General features: G+C 38.0%; 1 protein-coding gene across 3 annotated transcripts in view; it reads right to left on the bottom strand.

The window, feature by feature from the left end:
- Positions 1 to 18526, bottom strand: part of FBN1 (fibrillin 1) — a 136995-nt gene that overhangs the window by 68219 nt on the left and 50250 nt on the right. For all 3 annotated transcript variants that reach the window (XR_014934361.1, XM_085515482.1, XM_015872957.3), the window contains exons 9-15: positions 15103 to 15228; positions 11449 to 11607; positions 8039 to 8206; positions 6596 to 6736; positions 6115 to 6234; positions 2807 to 2932; positions 775 to 897 (exon numbers count right to left, since the gene is read on the bottom strand). Coding sequence is in view for 2 of the 3 variants with exons in the window: in XM_085515482.1 (XP_085371608.1) it covers positions 775 to 897; positions 2807 to 2932; positions 6115 to 6234; positions 6596 to 6736; positions 8039 to 8206; positions 11449 to 11607; positions 15103 to 15228 (963 nt within the window). In the remaining variant the exon portion in view is untranslated. The remainder of the gene's footprint in view (positions 1 to 774; positions 898 to 2806; positions 2933 to 6114; positions 6235 to 6595; positions 6737 to 8038; positions 8207 to 11448; positions 11608 to 15102; positions 15229 to 18526) is intronic.

The following is an 18526-nucleotide window of genomic DNA, read 5'->3' as shown; positions in this document are numbered from 1 at the left end:
TCATAGTTCTGGTTTGTACCTAAGCCTAGACAGCATGCAAGCTCAGATCTAGGACCTATACAGCACTCAAGAAGTAAAAAAAATCCAAAGTACCCTGCCTTTAGTGCAAGTAACTCCCAGACTCCAATTATTATTTCAAACATGAAATGTTGTTACTAGTCCATAAGACAGAACGGGAACTCTGATGACATAACTAGCAGCCAGAATACTGCAGCATCTCCCACAAGGGGTACCACTGAACTAGTGCAGGAAATGATAAATACAATTTTGCCATGGTAATCACATCTTCATCTTGGACACTCGGGCTACTGTGCACTTCTCAGAGATACCATATAGAGTAGGGATACCCAGGCAGAAATGAGAGTCAAACCCCAGCAAAGCGATGAGCCAGGATGTTTGGTTAGTCAAAGGCAGAAAACTTTAAATGCCAAATACAAAAACTGAGGTATACTGGAGTCAAACTGCAGAAGACCTCATAGGCCAAAAAAAAAAAAATAAAAAGAAAAGAAAAAAGAAGTTTAACTAGATTGGATCTAACAGCCCTTGATCAAAGAATATTCCCCATTGATCAGTTAAGGCTATTGCTCAATGCTGTGGAGAGGACTGAGTGCTGTTTTGTGCAATAACAAATCATTCTAGCCAACTGAAAAAGCATATCTGGTGAGAACTCTGCACAGCACTCCTTGTCCCAAAGGATCACTGTAACAAAACTGGGTAACTCTTGAAGCTACCATAGAGTTCAGGTCTCATGAATCTATTACTTATTGTGCCCACCTCTGCAATAGCGTCCATCAGATGCCAGCTGGAACCCTGGTTTACAAATACATTTAAAACTGCCATCTTCATTGATGCACATCCCATTCAGGCACATATTCCTTATGTTACATTCGTCCATATCTGAAAGTGCATAAAATAAACATAATCTTAATACCTTTTACATACAAGAACTTCTAATAATTATAGACAAAAGATAATTTCCTATGTGGTTGGTCAAAATCTTAAAAAGGAGAAAAGGTACATGATTTAAGAGGGCCTACAATCTCAATGTAAACTGAAGCCAGGTTAGAAGCAGACTGCATTTGGAATGGCAATGAACACTTGTGTTAGGACTGAAAACTTCTGTAACCTGTTTGATGAGTCTAAGACTTAGAATGTGGGAGACTCCCAACACTGTACTCAAACATGCAGAAGCACTCTACATTCTGCAGCATTTTCATCACCACTTTCATTTAAAATAAAACATACTCCTCCCTGGACTCAGCATAATAGGACACATCAGAAGGTACTTAGAAATCATTGCTTCACGTTGGCATTATTCACTCTCTGAGCTAATGGCACAGCATGAAGAATTCAAATAGAAAAGCTGTAAGCCCCAGACAGTGATGTTCTGAATCCTACACAGTCAGTCAGCCATACACACACAAGAATTCTGCGCTTGATTTAAGTAAGCTATTACATCCTCTTTACTCTTTTACTCTTTACTTGATCCTGGCACAAATCAAATCCATTTTGGACATTACCTACATGAAAACCAGCACTATTTACTAGTTTCATGTAAAGAATTATACACAGTTACATTAAGGGATGGCAAAGTCCCATGCTCTTTACTGATTAGTGTGTGCAGATGTATTCCTAGGAACAAAACTCAATTCATTACAATGCCAGAGATGAAACTGTCTCATAAGTGGATGCAACAGACATTCTGGCAACATATGCAATGGAATTAAAAATGTTTTACCAGACTGCTGATGTCTTGGTTCTTATTACTATTAGCACATGGTATTTGGTGGGAAAGGAAGAAATCAGAATCAAGCTTTTTTCCAAATTATATTCATTTTCAAATGTATTTAGGCAATACAGTTCTGTAATTAGATATTTAAAAACTAACTTAAAGTGCTAAACTTCATCTAAAAAAGAGTCAGGAAAAACAGTTTTAAAATGTCTGTCTCTACTAAGGATTAACAGAATCACTACTAGCACATAAAATCATTGGATCATAATGACATTACAATGTATTCAGAATCATGCTATTTTCCTTAATACTGCAGCTGTCTTGGACAGAAATTACGCTTCTAGACATAGTGTGTTTTCTTTTTACTTACAGGCTGTCAGACAAAAATAATTTATGATTAAAAAAAAAAAAATCGTGTATCTATCCCAACCAGGAATTTTGGCATTAAATCTTTGAGCTGAATCACTGAGATAATATTCTGCCAAAAATGTTTCTAAGAACAGTGCTTGAAATTCCTTTAATGTATGAATAGATCATTGGGAACCCTCCCAAGGACCTTGGGAAGCATGATAAAGAACATTCTTCTTTTTTCCCCCCTCTTTGCTAAAGGTCCGGGAGGTAGGAACACATCAATTATGTTTACAAATTTTTCTTAAAATGGTTTTTATAGGTCAGACCAGATTGCATCTGCATAAGACACTCTGCTAGTCACCCAGTTAGATCCCATAAAGCATACTGTTAAACACACAGTAAAATCAGGCAGCATGTGACTGCTCCGTTTTAAAATGTGCTCCATTTTAAAATGTACCACTCCCATCAAAGAAACTGCATTTTGCGATAGTGGTATGTGCTATTTCTCCTGCTGGACAGACATCCTGTTGAGGTTTGCCAAGCCAAGGCTCCAGAACTGGCTGCAAAAGACAGTTTACTTGCCCTCCCAGCAAAAGGTACTTAGAAATTCAGTTTCTTGCTCCTTCCCTTCCCCCCTACCAAAGGACCTTTTCTTTTTTATTGACATGAATAATGTCTTGCAACTGTAATTACCGATATGGAATCACTTCAGAGGAGTCTTACCTTCACAGTTTTTCCCATCAGCTGCCACTTGAAAGCCAGCATTGCACACACAGTGAAAACTGCCGTCTGTATTTATGCATCGTCCATTATTACAGATACGGCCATTCTGTAAACATTCATCGATGTCTGAAAGCCAAACAAAAAGAAAAATAATGCTTGGATTTTTTTCTTTTTTATAGTCAGGAGGAATTTTTCCCATTTCCCCATTCCCATGGTTTTAACCTTACATGGAAACTATATTCACCTGAGAAAGAAATTATTTTCATTTCCATAACCAAATGCTAAAGGTGTGGAAAATGTTCATCAGCTTGAAATTTCACATTGCTGTGAAAGAATTTCGGTGAACATTACCCTGCAGCTTGCTCAAACATGAATCAGACCTTTTTAACTGTTATTTTTTTTTCCATTTTCATTCACCATGAAAATGTTTTTACTGAAATTTAACTTAACAATAGCTAACTACTGAAGGAAAGACAGGGGAAGCTTGTTTTTGTAAGGTAGGAAGAAAGATTGAGATTTTCCCACTTCAGGAGATATTTCTCCTGCTTATTTTATATTTGAAACATCAGCTCCTCATTTCCCCCTCTCTGCAGGAGGTGCTTGGCAAGTGCTTTGGAGGACCTGAATAGTGATATCACACAAGGCTGGCAGCTCTCCCTCGCCTCCAAATGAGGGGAGAGGAGATGCTGAGACAGACTGTCTAGACATTTTTCAGATTGCTCAGTGTTCTCCATCAAGGCCTGGACCATCTCCCAGAGATTCCTGCACACAAGGGACTCTGTTCACAGAGATCTCAACCAGCCCATGCAAATGCATCTAATGTACAATCACATCTTCACAAATATTCGAGGGGTGCCCTTCTCCAAGCCCTCTTGACAGCAGGACACTGCTATGCTTGAGGAAGGAACAACGGATGAGGTGTCCTCCAGCACTGTGCTTCTGATCTCTAAACAGGTATTTGAGGGACAACTGATGCTGCTCAAAATTTTGAACTTCAATTTGCAGCACTGTTGTTCTGGGAAGCTGCTAAGAAATCTATTAAAATAAGTGTTTTGCCAGCAAGGAAGCAGGCCAGCAGAGGCAAGAGCTGCTCAGGTGGCAGTGGCAGCTTGCATCTCTTGACATCCAGCAAAAGCATACTGGCTTGATAAATGCCTTCTCAATGGATAAACAAGATCAGTAACACAAAACGTGAGGCTTTTTCAGTGTTCTGTGCCTTTTCTTTTGTGGCACTTGGTTGTCTCTGAGCTTGGATTTAGCTACTCTGCCACCTGTATTCCTTAGGTTAGCAGAAACACTAAATCATCTCAAGATTTTCCTGGCCTTTTAGTTTTTAAGGGCTCGTTAGGATCTTTTCCTTCCTGAATGAATAAAGATTTTACGCTAAAAGAGGGCAGATTTAAGTAAAACTTGAGGAAGAAATTCTTCAGTGGGGATGCACTGGCATGGGCTACCCAGAGAAAGCTGGGGATGCCTTACCCCGGGAGGCGCTAAGGCCAAGCTGGATCAGGATTTAGGCAACCTGATTTAGTGGAAGGCATCCCTGATCATGGAAGGGGAGTTGGAACTAGATATTTCTCGCTGAAATATATGTAACTGCTGACACAATCAAACAAAGTTATGATGTGCCAGTGGAGGTTTAGGTTGGATATCAGGAAAAACTTCTTTATAAAAAGGAAAGGTTGTTAAGCACTGGAATAGGCTCCCCAGGGAGGTGGTTGAGTCACCATCCCTGGATGTGTATAAAAACCATTTGGATGTGGGGCTCAGAAACATGATTTAACAGAGGGTTGTTAGGGTAGTATGGTTAGGTTGCAGTTTGACTTGATGATTTTGAAGGTCTTTTCCAACCTGAGCATTTCTATGATTCTATGATCTTATCCTCTTAGAAATGTCAAGTAGATTATAGCAAATACTGAAGTATTGACTCCTGTAAATTCATAACTAATAATAAAATTTCACTTTAAGGTCTATTTTAGAACCCTCTTCTGTATTTCAAAGCTTTTTTTTTTTTTTTTTAATCATTATTCATAGCACTGCTAGCCTTATTTATTGGAGTTTCCAATTAACATTCAATCTTAATTACAGTTTAATCAGTAGCTTGTAATATAGCCAGCAATGTTTAAGGAGCCACCTATCAGATTTCTGTGTAGAAAAAAACCCTCCCAGGTAACTTCAGAGCAAGGAACAGATAAATATCTGGTCATAAAGAAGTTTTTCAAAAGGGATGCAAGGAATACATTTGCAAAAGCATATCAGCAAAGACAACACTTATGTATGCAAAAAAAATAAAAAAATAAAAAAAAATAGTCATGTAAAGAAATTTTACAGCAAGTGTTGACTTTGGGAGGCTCCAATGCTATATGCATATTTTTCCAAACGCATCACACTAGCATTTTTTGTTTCCCTAAACTAGTCCTAAAAATACCTTCAGAAAACAAAGATTCTGCGCGTCTTAGCACTTTCTGAACTGCCTGTCAAGCAAGCGCAGCTCTCATAGATTGCAAAGGAACTGCTAAGTGACCACACTTTAATGCCATTAAGCTACTGGGCTTCTGACAAGCATGTGTTTGTGTAATGAATCAGTCAAATTAAAAGCGTGTGACAAAAATGACTCATGAGTAAATTCATCACCACCAAGACTCCACTTCAGCACTCCTTCACCACTAGTAAGCTGAGTTATGAAGATGCTTCTACAACTTGGCTGTTTGGCAGCAGTTAGCAATACTCCCAGCAACACGCAGCAGCAGTGCTGGCTCTGCACATCGCCCTGGATTGGAGTAAGCTTCTGTACCACAAATACCTTTTGGATTCACAAAGGAAAAAACACACTAATATAGATAACTTTCTTCTGGCTCTTTAGAAACTGCTTCAGAAAGCAAAAACAAGCTAGGATATTTCAAGCATCCAAATTTATCCTACTTCACTTAGACTCTGCATTTTTTATGGAATATCAAAGTAGTAATTCTCCCTCATGTTTTCTCTCATCATGGCTTAGTGATATAATGTTGCATCCACCTTTGCTGTCCAATTACTATTCCAGGACAATTTTGGAGCCTCAGAACCCTGATCACTGAGGAGCAATGTCACTCCTGCAGGAAGGCAGGAGGAAGAAGACAGTGAGGACTGTTGTTGAACCTGTTCTTCAAAAATACCAAAAATGGGGAGTCTGCAGCTTCCCTGTCTAGCCTCTTCCCATGCGCTGCTACTTTCTCATACCTTATCTAAGCTGTCATTGTTGTAGTTTACTTCGATTTCTTCTACCATGAATACAATAAAACAGATTATGCTATAAAACGGTGATTTACCTCGGCACTCTGTTCTAGTTGGTGTGCTCTGATACCCTACTCGACACTGGCACATGTAGGATCCCTGGGTGTTCACACAGTCTCCACTGATACATGGATTCTTCTCACATTCATCAACATCTGCAAAAAACAGTGTATTTTTATTAAGACATTGGCTGAAAGACAGTTGGGTCCTCAGAGTTATTTTATTGTTTCATCGTTGGTGAAATAGTGTGCTGCAATCTAAAAGGAGAGGTTAATTGGGAATTCTTATATTTGTGTAACTCTGTGGCAAGTTACCAGATTTGTTAAATGCTGTTCTAAAGGCAAAACTACTCTAGAAATAACTTTGCAGTTGAAAATAGTTTTTGCCACCTTTTTAAATATGAGGTCTATCTACTGTTACTTGGGGTTTTCTTTTTGAGGATGTTCTTTTCATATAAGAACTCAGAAATCACGTAGAAAATAAGAAGTTGATTACTTAAGGTAGAAAATATCATACCAATACATTCCCCTCTAACGTCCAGTTGGAATCCCTTGTTGCACTTGCAGCGGTAGCTCCCAGGAGTGGGAATACAATGTCCATTAAGGCAGAGATGCCGGAACAGCTGGCAATAGTCAGTGAAGTTCACCGGCAAGATCACTGAAACAACAGTTAGAAAAATATTTTAATAGTTCATCATAATCGTTTTTTTGTAATCTGCGATTTGGACAGCATTTTCCATAAAAAGTCAACAATTACCTTCCCTCACAACGTGACTTATGTTCAACAATCAGCACTGAAAGAGAGAAAGTAGCACTTTGTCTCTAAGAGATCTGTCTGAAAACAGCAACCACTGCCTTTTTCATTGTGGCAAATCTGACATGTTTTTCCTCTGTTGCAGAATAAAAGGAAAAGGAAGTAGAACCTACTCATGCCTAGGGGAAAAGTGGGTGAGTAGCACCCCAGAGTAGCAGAGTTGGAAGAATGGTTTAGTTATCTCTATTTCCAAAGACAGCCCAGTGAAATAGGGCAGGAATAATGCTGGAAGGTATGCCTATACAGTCTTTGGCAGACAGATGTGAGCTGGCTCTATTCATGCTCCCAGCTGACTAGAAGCAGTGCAGCTACGTCAGTGTAGTGTCAGGCCTGAGTTAGCATGCTTTGCCTCTTAGGATTATTAGCTCAGCTTGGTGCTGACCCAAGACTAAATAGCTTTAGCAGTGCCAGTGCAAATGGAGTCTGCTTGCATCTGTACAGATGGGTGAAACAAACTTCTGCTTATTTACAAAAGACTATGTGGTTACACCAAATGACTTCAGGTTGTACATGCCTACAGCAGACTGTATGTTCACTTAGTAAATTCCCTGAGATGGGGACAGAACAAAGAATGCATCATTATGCTGCTCTGGCTTCCTCCTTGCTCTAGGGAAATCTTACCGAACCCTGTGTATCACTAGAACAGTTCCTTCTTCCAATTGGGTTGGCTTCAGTACACACCAGAGTAATATTTTTATCTGTATATCTACTTGGCCAAGCAAGAGTGAAGAAAACAACCTGAAAGAAGCAGCTTGCTCACAGCCAAGCTCTTTAAAGTAAGTAACAGTTAAAACTTAAGAGCTATTCATGTTCCACAGTGTTGACACACAGCAAAGCTCACAATAGCCTTAAACAAAAAGTAATGTAACTGCTATAATACATACATCTTAGTACAGATAGTGAGGATGGCTCCTATATAATAGGATAGCTGGAATCCTATTTCAAGGAGAAAAACACTACCTATGAGGGATACTTGCTGTGAAATACACGGTAACAAGGCTATGATCAGAAGGATATCCAGCTAAGTGCCAGATAAAGTAAACAAAGATACCATGAGCTGAAGGGAATATACTGCTCCTGAGAAACATATTTTTTAAAGAAGCTAAATGCAAATGGTGTAGCAAAAGGTAAATATTTCCTTCTTACCATGAGGTGGTGGAGCCCGAGATGGATAGACAATTTCTGGCTGTGGAGGGACTAGAGGAGGGTAAGGACCAGGAAGAAGGGGTGGAGGAACGACCTCAGGACGGCCTGGAGGAAGGTCAGGTCTTGCTGGCAGCAAAGCAGCTACTGTGCACAATTTGCGATACTCATCTGAAATGTGAAAACATGGATGCTGTGTTAGACAGTTGCAGCATATCCCATTTTATCCAGCACTCCGCCTTCTCACAGCATTTCAAATAAACAACACATTTTAAACAATCTGGAAACCCTGAGCCTATATCAGTTTTCTTCATAGCAACAAGCTTTGTCCTGTGAATCAAATCATTAATCCAAAGGAGGATATTAATACCGCTTGTCAGAAGAGTGTTAGAAAAAAAGATAACAAAACTGACACTTTGGATACAAAATTTAACAGTGAGGCTGCGATCTGATCTTAATCTCATTTTAATCTTCAGATCTTTGATGAACTCAGTGAAAAGTTTACCTAAAGAAGGGCTTTTGGACATGATCCCATGTTAATTTAATACAAAGCTTGCCATAAAGTTAGAAAAATACTGAGCAGGGAAAAAAGCCCAGTTTCAACTGGATTTCTTAAAAGTTAGTCTCCTAAAACAAAGAAATATAAATATTAGCCAAGAGGCAAAACCAATTAGAGAATGAATACACTAACACTATTTCACTGTCCGAAGGAAGTTCGCCAGAAAAAGCAGAAACCAAACAAGGTACAGCCTAAGGAGCATAGGGAAAGAGAAATGGAGTCCAATCAACAGTAAATTCCTCCTTCCCCTAATGGGAAAATGATCTGTTTTTCTGTAAACAAAGAATATACTGAGTGTCATACATTCTTTTATTATCTCTGTTAGTGGCATCTGTCCTACTAACCCACTTTCCCTCCTGCCCCCAACTCTTTTGTCCTCGGGAAGTGTGGTTTTGGAAAATTTGATCCAAAGAATGCACAGAGAGTATCACAATTAAAGATCACATTTCCAGCTGACCTGATTCGTGGCCGCAATTTGTATATACACAAATTACTATTTGTGCAGACAGTATCTTTGAACTTTAACATTTTAAAGTTTATGGCATAAGAAGGGAAGGGAATTATGAAAACAAAAAGCTAAAATGATGCATGAATTGCTGAAGCAATATAAAAGGAGAACTGAAAAATATGTTCATTGTTCAGAGAACAAGGCTGAATATTTCAGCCTTCCACACTTTTATCACACTTTTTCCCCCCCCACCTATAAAACATATTAGAAATTCATCTGGAATCACAGAGGCTTTTTAAATTAATGTGGTAGCCCAAAATTCTGCCCTCCCTTATTATTATCATGTTTATTTTAATGCTCATAAGCATCAGTTTGTTTTATATGTCAATTCATTTCCCTCTAGTGTTTCTTAGGGTGATTTTAATCTTTAAATAATTTTAAAGAAGATTTCATTGCATTTTATTTGTTTTGTTCTAGCATTCTATTTTGTCTAGTCATAACTAAGCTGAATCTGTTCTCTGTCAGCGGCCTATCTGTGACAAAACAGACACAGAGACATTCAGAAGAAACAGCAACTACATAACTGCATACACAAACCCCACTATGCAAATGCTTGCTAATGATGGTTTTAAGAGTCAATTCTCTAATCATCCATTCTCTACAACCTACCAATCAGTCTCTGTGAAAGAAACAATACTGTATTTCTTTTCTACTCTAGACTGGTAATGCCCAATGTCCAAAGGCAATTCACCAAGAGCATAGGCCTTCCACACAAAAAGAAGTCATGGCCTTGGGGCTGCCCATTTATTGAATGGAATTAGCACACATGAAGGAACTGTTTAGGTGAGAATTGAGCATATGCATTAGTGGGTGCCTGAGACACCACTTTTAAAAGTATTTACAGCATCAGTGGTGAACACCGTCATTCCACATAAACAATTATTGCCACGTTATGCAAAGAAACACAGTGCAAGCCCTTTTTACTGCAACTTTAATCTCCATGTATAATTTCCAGCCATAAACAATCTATTTTATAGTACCATCTGGTCTGCTGACATTGAAAATAGCATATTGCTACATATTCCCATTTCAGAACTAGAGTGACTCTGGGACACTGATACACTTCACAGGTAGCATTAAATTCCTTATCTTGCTTTCTCAGGATATATTGAGGAATAAATGAACATGATTAAATAATGACAGCAATAACTTGCACATATTTAAGGCATTTCAAATAACTTCAAAACCTATTTGAAATGAGAAAGTTTGGTCTCAATCAATATCCCAAGTCAGGACAAAAATTTGAAATATAACCATGATCTGAGAGACCCCTCCTGGATTTTTGCATCAAAAAGTCCTGGATTTTAGCTCTTCCTCAGTCATGTCTCAGTCAGCACCATGAGCTTAATCACTTCATTTGACCATCCAGCTTATTCAGCAGTCAGATATCAGTAATTAGAACGTATGTAAAAAAAACATGGGTTGTCTCAGCCTGTTAAGATTGAGGAGCTGTCTCCTTCCTATTTCAGATGAATATCAGTAGATTGCACTGTTTTCATAGCATTATTTGTCAATCTTGGACATTTGAAATAGTTAAAAACTATTAGTAAGATAGTGTCAGAACCAGGAAAAGACCTTCCAGAGTTCTGACCTTAGATCCTTCATTATTACAGTTCCTCTCAAAGGATTAAAATCAAGAATAACAGACACTTCCATATGTGATCTCTGATAATTCAGAGCTATACTGTGGTAGTGTCATGACCTCAGTTCCTCCCTAAACCTTGCACCTCTCTTGAGCTTTGCCCTAGCAATCCTTAAGCTTCTTGTGTTCTTTCTTTCCAAAGCAGTCCTAAACAAACTCAAGGACATATTTCCTCCACTCCCTCACACTTAGTTTTGCAATATTTGCTAAATTCTAATCTCCTATTATCTGGGGATCCTGATACACAGCAAGGCAATAAAGTACAGCACTTTTTGGTAGCAGACAGAAATTATGTTCTTGGTCAAAATCTGGCACAGCAGCCCAGAATGCTAGTTTATAAAAGAAAGGAAACCCCAGTTGTCCAACAAGAACAAAATTACAGAGGGATCTATTAGAAGGCTCTTGAGACTAAAGAGAATGTTGAAAACAAAGCCCAAATCAGGTAAGGTCAGAATATCCAGGCTACACATCATCAGTAAGCAACAGATAAAGTCCTTTGACTATGTTTGCTTGCTGCATCCTGTTCTGAGCAACCTGCCATAAGAGACTCTTTGAGCAGTGGGATTGGATTAAATGATTTCCTAAGGTGACTTCCAGCCTCAGTTATATTGTACAGTGGTGTAATGAAAATATTACTGACAAAAGAAAATGACTGCCTAATTCAGTGCTTGATCACAGTCATAAAAATACAGGTGGATTCATACCAGTGGATCTGATTGGGCACATTTCAGGAGCGCTGGCTGCAGTAGAAGACCAGCATCGGCCGCTGTCACAGCAACATTGCATTTTGGACAAAGGCTGGGGGAGCTGATTGCCACAGCGCCCATTGGTCAGAGTAGAGAAGCAGTATCCAGGACGCACATCTACCAAAAGAGAGAGAAATGGATATGTAATCATCAATCCAAAGAGGAGTATGACTTTAAGAGAAAAGTCCTGCTTTACTTGGTTTCTTACACAATCTATCACATAGCACTTGCAATATCAAAAAAAAAAAAAAAAAAAAAGGCACAAAACCAGAAGAACATTGATAAAATTCTGCCTACTTGGAGTTCAATGCAGGTGAAATAGTTTCTGTGTGAACGCCAAAGTGAAACATGCAATGTCAGTGAATCAGAGAAGGAAAAAGGAATGGATATGCCTCAGTGTCTTCAGAGAAAAATTCCAGTGTAATCTCTATTAAAGATAATACCAGATCACTGCTGTTTACGCTTTGATTTGAAAGACATAGATATACAGCCATAAACTCAGCATTGCAGCTCTCAAAGCAGTAATTCACTTTTCATTAGTCATGGCTTCCCCAGCTGAAGTATGTCATGATTTGACAAGATATAGGCTTGCAGGCAAGAAAGAGCAATACAGCTTTAACTAGCGCCATCACATTGTTTATGGAGATGTGTTGGCTTCCTGTCTGAAGGGTGAGCACGTGCTGTACAAAGAACATCTCGTACCCGGACTTCATACAATTAGCTCTAACAATGTTGTACAGAAGATCCCCTACCTTAGAGAAGGAAGAGAAAACATGGAAGGAAGTAAAAAAGAAAAACAAAATAATCTTATGATAAATATAAAGCTCTGAGCAATTGTTAACAACAGGTCACATCGCGTCACATTCAATAAAAGCTGAAGTGTGTTTTGATGCTACATGATAAAACCAGATCAAGTTTGTTTCTAAAATACACAAACATTTGATGTTAAAGGGTACTGGAAAAAGTTGCAGATACCACCTTACAATGGCAGATACCATTTTCTAAGGAAACAGCATCTCAGTTATACACAGAATGGCATCTTTATCTGTCTGGTAACAGTGCTTCCCAGAGTTTACTAGATCATCTAGAGGATATATATATATATATATATATATATATATATATATATATATATGCATCTACTTTCATTTTCCTCTTTATACAGAGTAGAGGTGTATTTAAATGCTTAGTGTGATGGTGGAGATGCACAGTAAGGAATGAAGTATCTAAGCAACACTATCATCTCCTGTAATCTGTCCTTCTCAGTTTTGGCCAATATGAACTTTTGAAACAACTGAAAGCATTGATAGGCAGAAGAAAAGGATCAGATGGGTTCTGTGCAAGCAAAAACAAAATAAACAAAGAACAAATATCTTTTACTACCTACAGATGTAAAAGCTTATCCCAAAACCAGATCATTTTCAGAATAATACAGTAAACTTGAGAGGAAAAACAGCAAATCTTTTCATATTCCTAATTAGTGATTTTCTTATTTAGTACTTTTTTTTTTTTTTTTTTTCTGTTTTCATTTTCTGTTGCAGAAAGGAAAAGACACAAAAGGTCAAGAACAGCTGGAAACAACTTCTGTTTCAGAAACATAAAATCATTTTCAGCTTTTAAAATCTTAATATTTTTCACTAAAAAAGCACTGTACTTTAAAAAGACAAAAAAGTCCCATGGATATGGCTTTCAAGAAAAATAAGCTTGCTTTTTTTCTTTTTAAATACATACATCTAAAGCTAAGACTGAGATTTTTTTTCATAGCATTCCCCATATATTTGGTCAAGGTGTCCTACTTTTGTTCCTGCTCTCCAGCTCTAGGAGATAGCATTTTTGCTTTGTCTATTCTAATCTCTAAGGTTTGGAACAATGGAACTTTCAGTTCCCCCTTTGGATATTTGGCTCCATTTGAGTCCCATAAGGGATATATTTCTCAGAAGCACTTCCTCGTCTCTAACAGAATAGACACGTTCTGCTCACACTTTTCACTTAAGATAGACATGTTGTAATTGAATCAAGAGTACATGTTTTGCCCAGCTCTAATACAGACTCAAGCTCTATCCCTGTTATTTAGGCAAGTATGTGAAGTGCCTTTTAGACATTACTCCAAAATATCTGTAGATAATTAATAGTGCTTCCCATTTAGCACGTTTTGCCTAGGACATGAAGCCAAAATTTTAATGATGGCTCATGGTCTGGCATATTACTTAACAAAGCCTGTAATCATTTAAATCCCCAATTCTTTAGTTAAACTATTTCAGATTGCAAATGCAGTGGGTAAAAAAGACTGGAAAAGTGCAGGAATGTAATGCAGTGTAATCTGTCTGAGATATGAGTATAAAAAGTAGAAAGAAAATAGCCACTGAGCTTCTCCATAGAATTTCTTTAGTTCAAGAAGCTACATAAATATCCTTTGTAAATAATAGCTACAAGCAGAAATCAATGATCCACAGTCACTTGAGAGCTGTTCATCTGGGACAATAAAAGCAATGTTCCATCAGCATTTTAAGTGAGCAGTATGCATCTAATCTACCAAAATGCTATTCCTGATCATTTCATTTCTCTTAATCTGCAAAAACAGAATGGCAATAGAATGTACTTGAATAGAATGTTTGAAAATTAATCATAAGCCAAATTATTTCCAGAACTCTTGAGAGAATTATTATCACTTGGTACTTTTCTCTGTGAAATCATTTCTATTCAACTCATTCCCAAACAATTTTCTACCAAAGGTACTAAATACAGCAAGCTCTCTTGAACTCTGGTGCTGTCACTGTGTACAAGCCGTTAAGGTTTGCAAGCTAAAACAAAGGAAATAAGAAGTCTTTAATTTGATTCCTAAATAATGACAATGATTGCTCAGAATTCAGCATTGGCAGTCAAAAAAAAAAGAAAAAGAAAAAAAAAAAAGCAATTACTGCATTAAATTAAGAGAAATTAAAAAAAAAAAAAAGTAATAAGATACTCAACCTGCTGCAGAGCATGCTATGTGATTCCCAGAAGTAATGCATAAGTGAACTAACACCACTCTTTCATGGCTTTGGCACTGCTGTGGCAATCATTTAACTCACACAGTCCTTTGATAGCTAGTGTAATGTTTGAAAGACTGATTCTGCTGTACCACAGTGAAAGCCAGAAAGAACAGCACTGCCACATCATCAACATTATGAAAACAGATCCAAGTGCCCCACACCCAGTTTATCACACTATGTCTTTTAGTGACAAATATCTGCTGCTTGGAGTGAGCTATCTTCATTCTGAAGTGTATTCGCTTCTCTAAACGGCTACCGAATATAATATAGACTAAGCATGAATATCAAGTAGATCTGTTAATTAGGTTCTGCCTACTTTAAGATAAAAAATATGGCATGACAGAAAGATTCTAAAATGAAATACCAAAAGAAAGTTACAGCAAAAAGTGAAAGAGGGAGGAAACATCATGAAAATGGAAAAATTATTTCAGAATGCAGATATAGACACATGATGGACTTCTATATAACAGGATTTAAAGAAGACAAGTTGAAATGCATTTCTTGTACACTGTTACCCATTTCTGATGTTAAAGAATGCTCATGACACCTTCTGACTTATCATTTACAGTATACAACTCACCTATGCATTTTAAGCCATCTGGAGCTGTATAAAACCCTGGAGGACACTTGCAGAAGTAGCTACTGACTGTGTTTGAGCACTCGCCTCCATCACAGATTCCAGGAACGGTGCTGCATTCATCAATATCTTCAAGGAAAAAAAAAAAAAAAAAAAAAAAAAAAAAGAAGCAGGGTGTTATTACTTATATTAGGCAGATAAGTGTTTTATAATTACTATTAATGACCCAACTTTCTGGCATGAGATCCTTATTAATTCACATAGTAAGAACGTGGTCATCAGTTTTGAACCAGGATCAGATTCTCCCATTATATATCTTAAACACGAGTAAAATAAAATCTAAGAAAATATCTGTAAATTGCAGAAAGAAAGAATGTTTGTTCTGCTGCTTGATAATGATGGATGAAAATCTCTAACTGTAGAAATTAAAAGCAAGAAAGCCATTAGCTCTTCAAACCGAATTCTGCACAGTAAGAAAATTAACATGGGGCCTGTAATGACTACAGTGATTGGGAACATAACTATTATATCTTATGGTATCTTCAGCAGTACAGCATCTTCTGCCACCAGACAGCCAATGATTCAGTGCTGACTCGAAGGAAAGCACAGCACCTACTGAACTGTCTATCCATCCTACTGCACTTGGTTTCTTTTCTTGGAAATCCCCAGTAAAGCACTGACCAGCTGTGCAATTCAACAGGATTACAGATCAAAGTAGGATTGACTGCAAGCAACAAAAATTACCTTTTCTGTTTTTTACTTGTTTCTTTGGCAACAAAAAGGCTCTTAGGGGATTTCTCCACTAGGTAAATGCTCTGAAGTTCCAACAAATTTCTAAACAGAAACTGGAATATCCACCACAGAAAGCACAGCACATGTCATACCCATAATTCTACCCAGATTTTGTTAGAAATTTTAAAATAAAAGTCCATACTATGAGTGCCATCACTAACAAACCCATATACTAAACATCTGATCATAGCTACATACATAAATAGAAGGAAAGTAAAGGACTTTTTTTCCACAGTTAAGAGTTTGAGTAGCATAAGGTCCTGCCAAAAACAACCTATGCTAGTCCTAATTGCTCCTTAATTACCAGCAGTAGCCTGTCCGTGATGCATAGTTACTTTCCCCCTGGTTTCCAGTGACTGTCTTAACAATGCAGCTGTATCTACTTAGCAGTGCTCTCATCTTCAAGAAAGCTGGAGTCCAGCTGAGCTTAAAAACAGCTCACTTTTTTCCATGGTATAAAGGTAGGTTACTTCTAGAGCAATCAGTGACAACTGCCTGTCACAACCACCTATGATCACTGAGTATCTCTCCTGTTATGGAGAATCCAAGAATCCAGCCATAAACAATGGCTTCAGAGGATTCTATCCAAACTCTTCTCCAGAGATCTACAAACAGATAGACACATGGCTATAATAATGATTTCACCAACCACAAAAATTTTTGAGATGAAATAGTGCAACACCACCCAGTGCACCAAGGCAGGGAATGAATAATACTGTAGTCATTAAAAACGATTGTAGGAATTTAAATGTAACGCCTAAACTGGAATTTGGCCCCAACAGATGGGGGAACACCCGAAGTCCCACAGGCCCATTAATGAGCTTTTAAGCAAGTAGAGAGGATCTCTGTTCTGCTTCTCCTGTGAGGACAGTAATATAAAAGTTACCTATTCTTCTTTCCAAAGGTGAAGAATTGAGCTCTACTACCATTGTGGCCCCTCACCTTTGCAGAAGAGTAGAGGGAATGAAGTGGCATACAGACAGCTAAACTTCACAGTCCCATCCTGAGCTGTGCAGGGCTCTGGGCCCTCTGAGCACACATTCCTCCCCAACATCTTGCTAGTTGTCGTGATGTGGGTCACATTCCTCACTTGGGTGTGCAAGAGGGGTGTGACGTTTTGTTCAGTGCTACTTTAAGGGTGTTGCCAGAGCCCTGAGTCTGAGTGCTGTGGGAGCATTGCTAAGAGACTTCTGGCTCCTGCTCCAGGAATATACTCTGCAGGAGTCCCGAAAGTCTCAGTGACAAAAAATGTGGAAATTGAATTTTGGTCTGAATAGAGCCCTTAATTAACAGAGAAAAATGCAGTTGTAAATGGATCGTATTCAAGCATCTTCTGACTCAAATTCACCAGTGTTTATCTTAAACTCAGTTTTGCCACTGTTTATATAGTCTGACCTTTTGAAAAGCAAAATCACCACTCTTTATTTTTGGGTTGAGCCTAACCCAAACAGTATTTCACTGTTTATATTCGTGTTGACATTCATGTAAGCAATATTGTCATTATTAAGAATGCAAGTTTTATAAAGGTAAGTATACTCAGTGTACTCACAAATATGAATGTCACTCAAGGAAAAATTACTCCCACCAATCACCACCAAAAAAATTATATAATATTTACCTCAGCTTTAATGCAACTGGAAGAGGAATGTTGATATGAAGCAGTGAAATAATGCAACACCTAAAATCTAATTTTCCACCAGCTGTGCTAATAAAGAGAACCTAATCCAGCACATCTCTTTTTTCCTATCTTCTTCTACTCTCTCTCTGTATCTAGTAATTTCTATCATGATCTTTTGTGAACTGGGACACAAAATAAAATGGTACAGCTAGTAAAGCAGATAGCTCCTAGTTCTAGTTCTTGGGCTCAGTCAACTATTACTTAACTGTTACCAACTGCAGGCTCTGAAGGTACTCTTCTACATGATTTAGCAATCAAAACTATTGTAGCAATGTTTATACAGTGCAGCATATGCAAGCCTACAGTTCTCAGTTTTCCAAGTATTAACACTTAACAAGGCTCATGTTCAGTTTTTTCTGTTCGCCACGTTTTTGGTACTTCATCTGCAGAAGGAAACATTTGCAATGTTGTTCTGCCCTGGAGTTGGCCTACTGTCTGCCAAAACCATTGGCAGTAAGTAAGAAAACCATGCTATGAACAAACTCTTCTGAAATTGCTTTCCCTAACCTGTAATTAAACTATAATGTTTTCCTTGAAATTAGAAAAGGTGGTGGATGCACACCTCACTTTCACGATCACCTTAAATTCCTGGTGGTGGTGGTGGTGGTGGTGGTTCATTATTCCAGCTATTGAAGGGTTTAATCTGCAAGATGCTAAATGCTTGTCAAGCAATGAAAAATTCTCTGGGGACAGCCAAGATTGCAGAATCTATGCCTGATTATTATATTATAGAGAGGAAAAAGTAGTAACAAATCACACTTAAAAATTTGCAAGAGTCTGTAATCATGCAGCCCAAATTTTCACAATAATATCTAGTACACACTCCTCTTTCAAATGAGGACTAGGGATAAGGAAAGATAACTTTTGTCCTTCTTAAACATCTGCAAATATAAGGATAAGTTTAGAGCTTAGTCCTGCACTCTGACACTTAGTCAACACTCAGCAGTATCCAGCTCT

The sequence above is a fragment of the Coturnix japonica genome, chromosome 14 (genome assembly GCF_054131305.1).
Source record: "Coturnix japonica strain WE chromosome 14, WE-NBRP24, whole genome shotgun sequence".
Lineage (NCBI taxonomy): Eukaryota > Metazoa > Chordata > Aves > Galliformes > Phasianidae > Coturnix > Coturnix japonica.
Note: the sequence above shows the minus strand (reverse complement) of the source record. Positions and strands in the feature narration are given on the sequence as shown.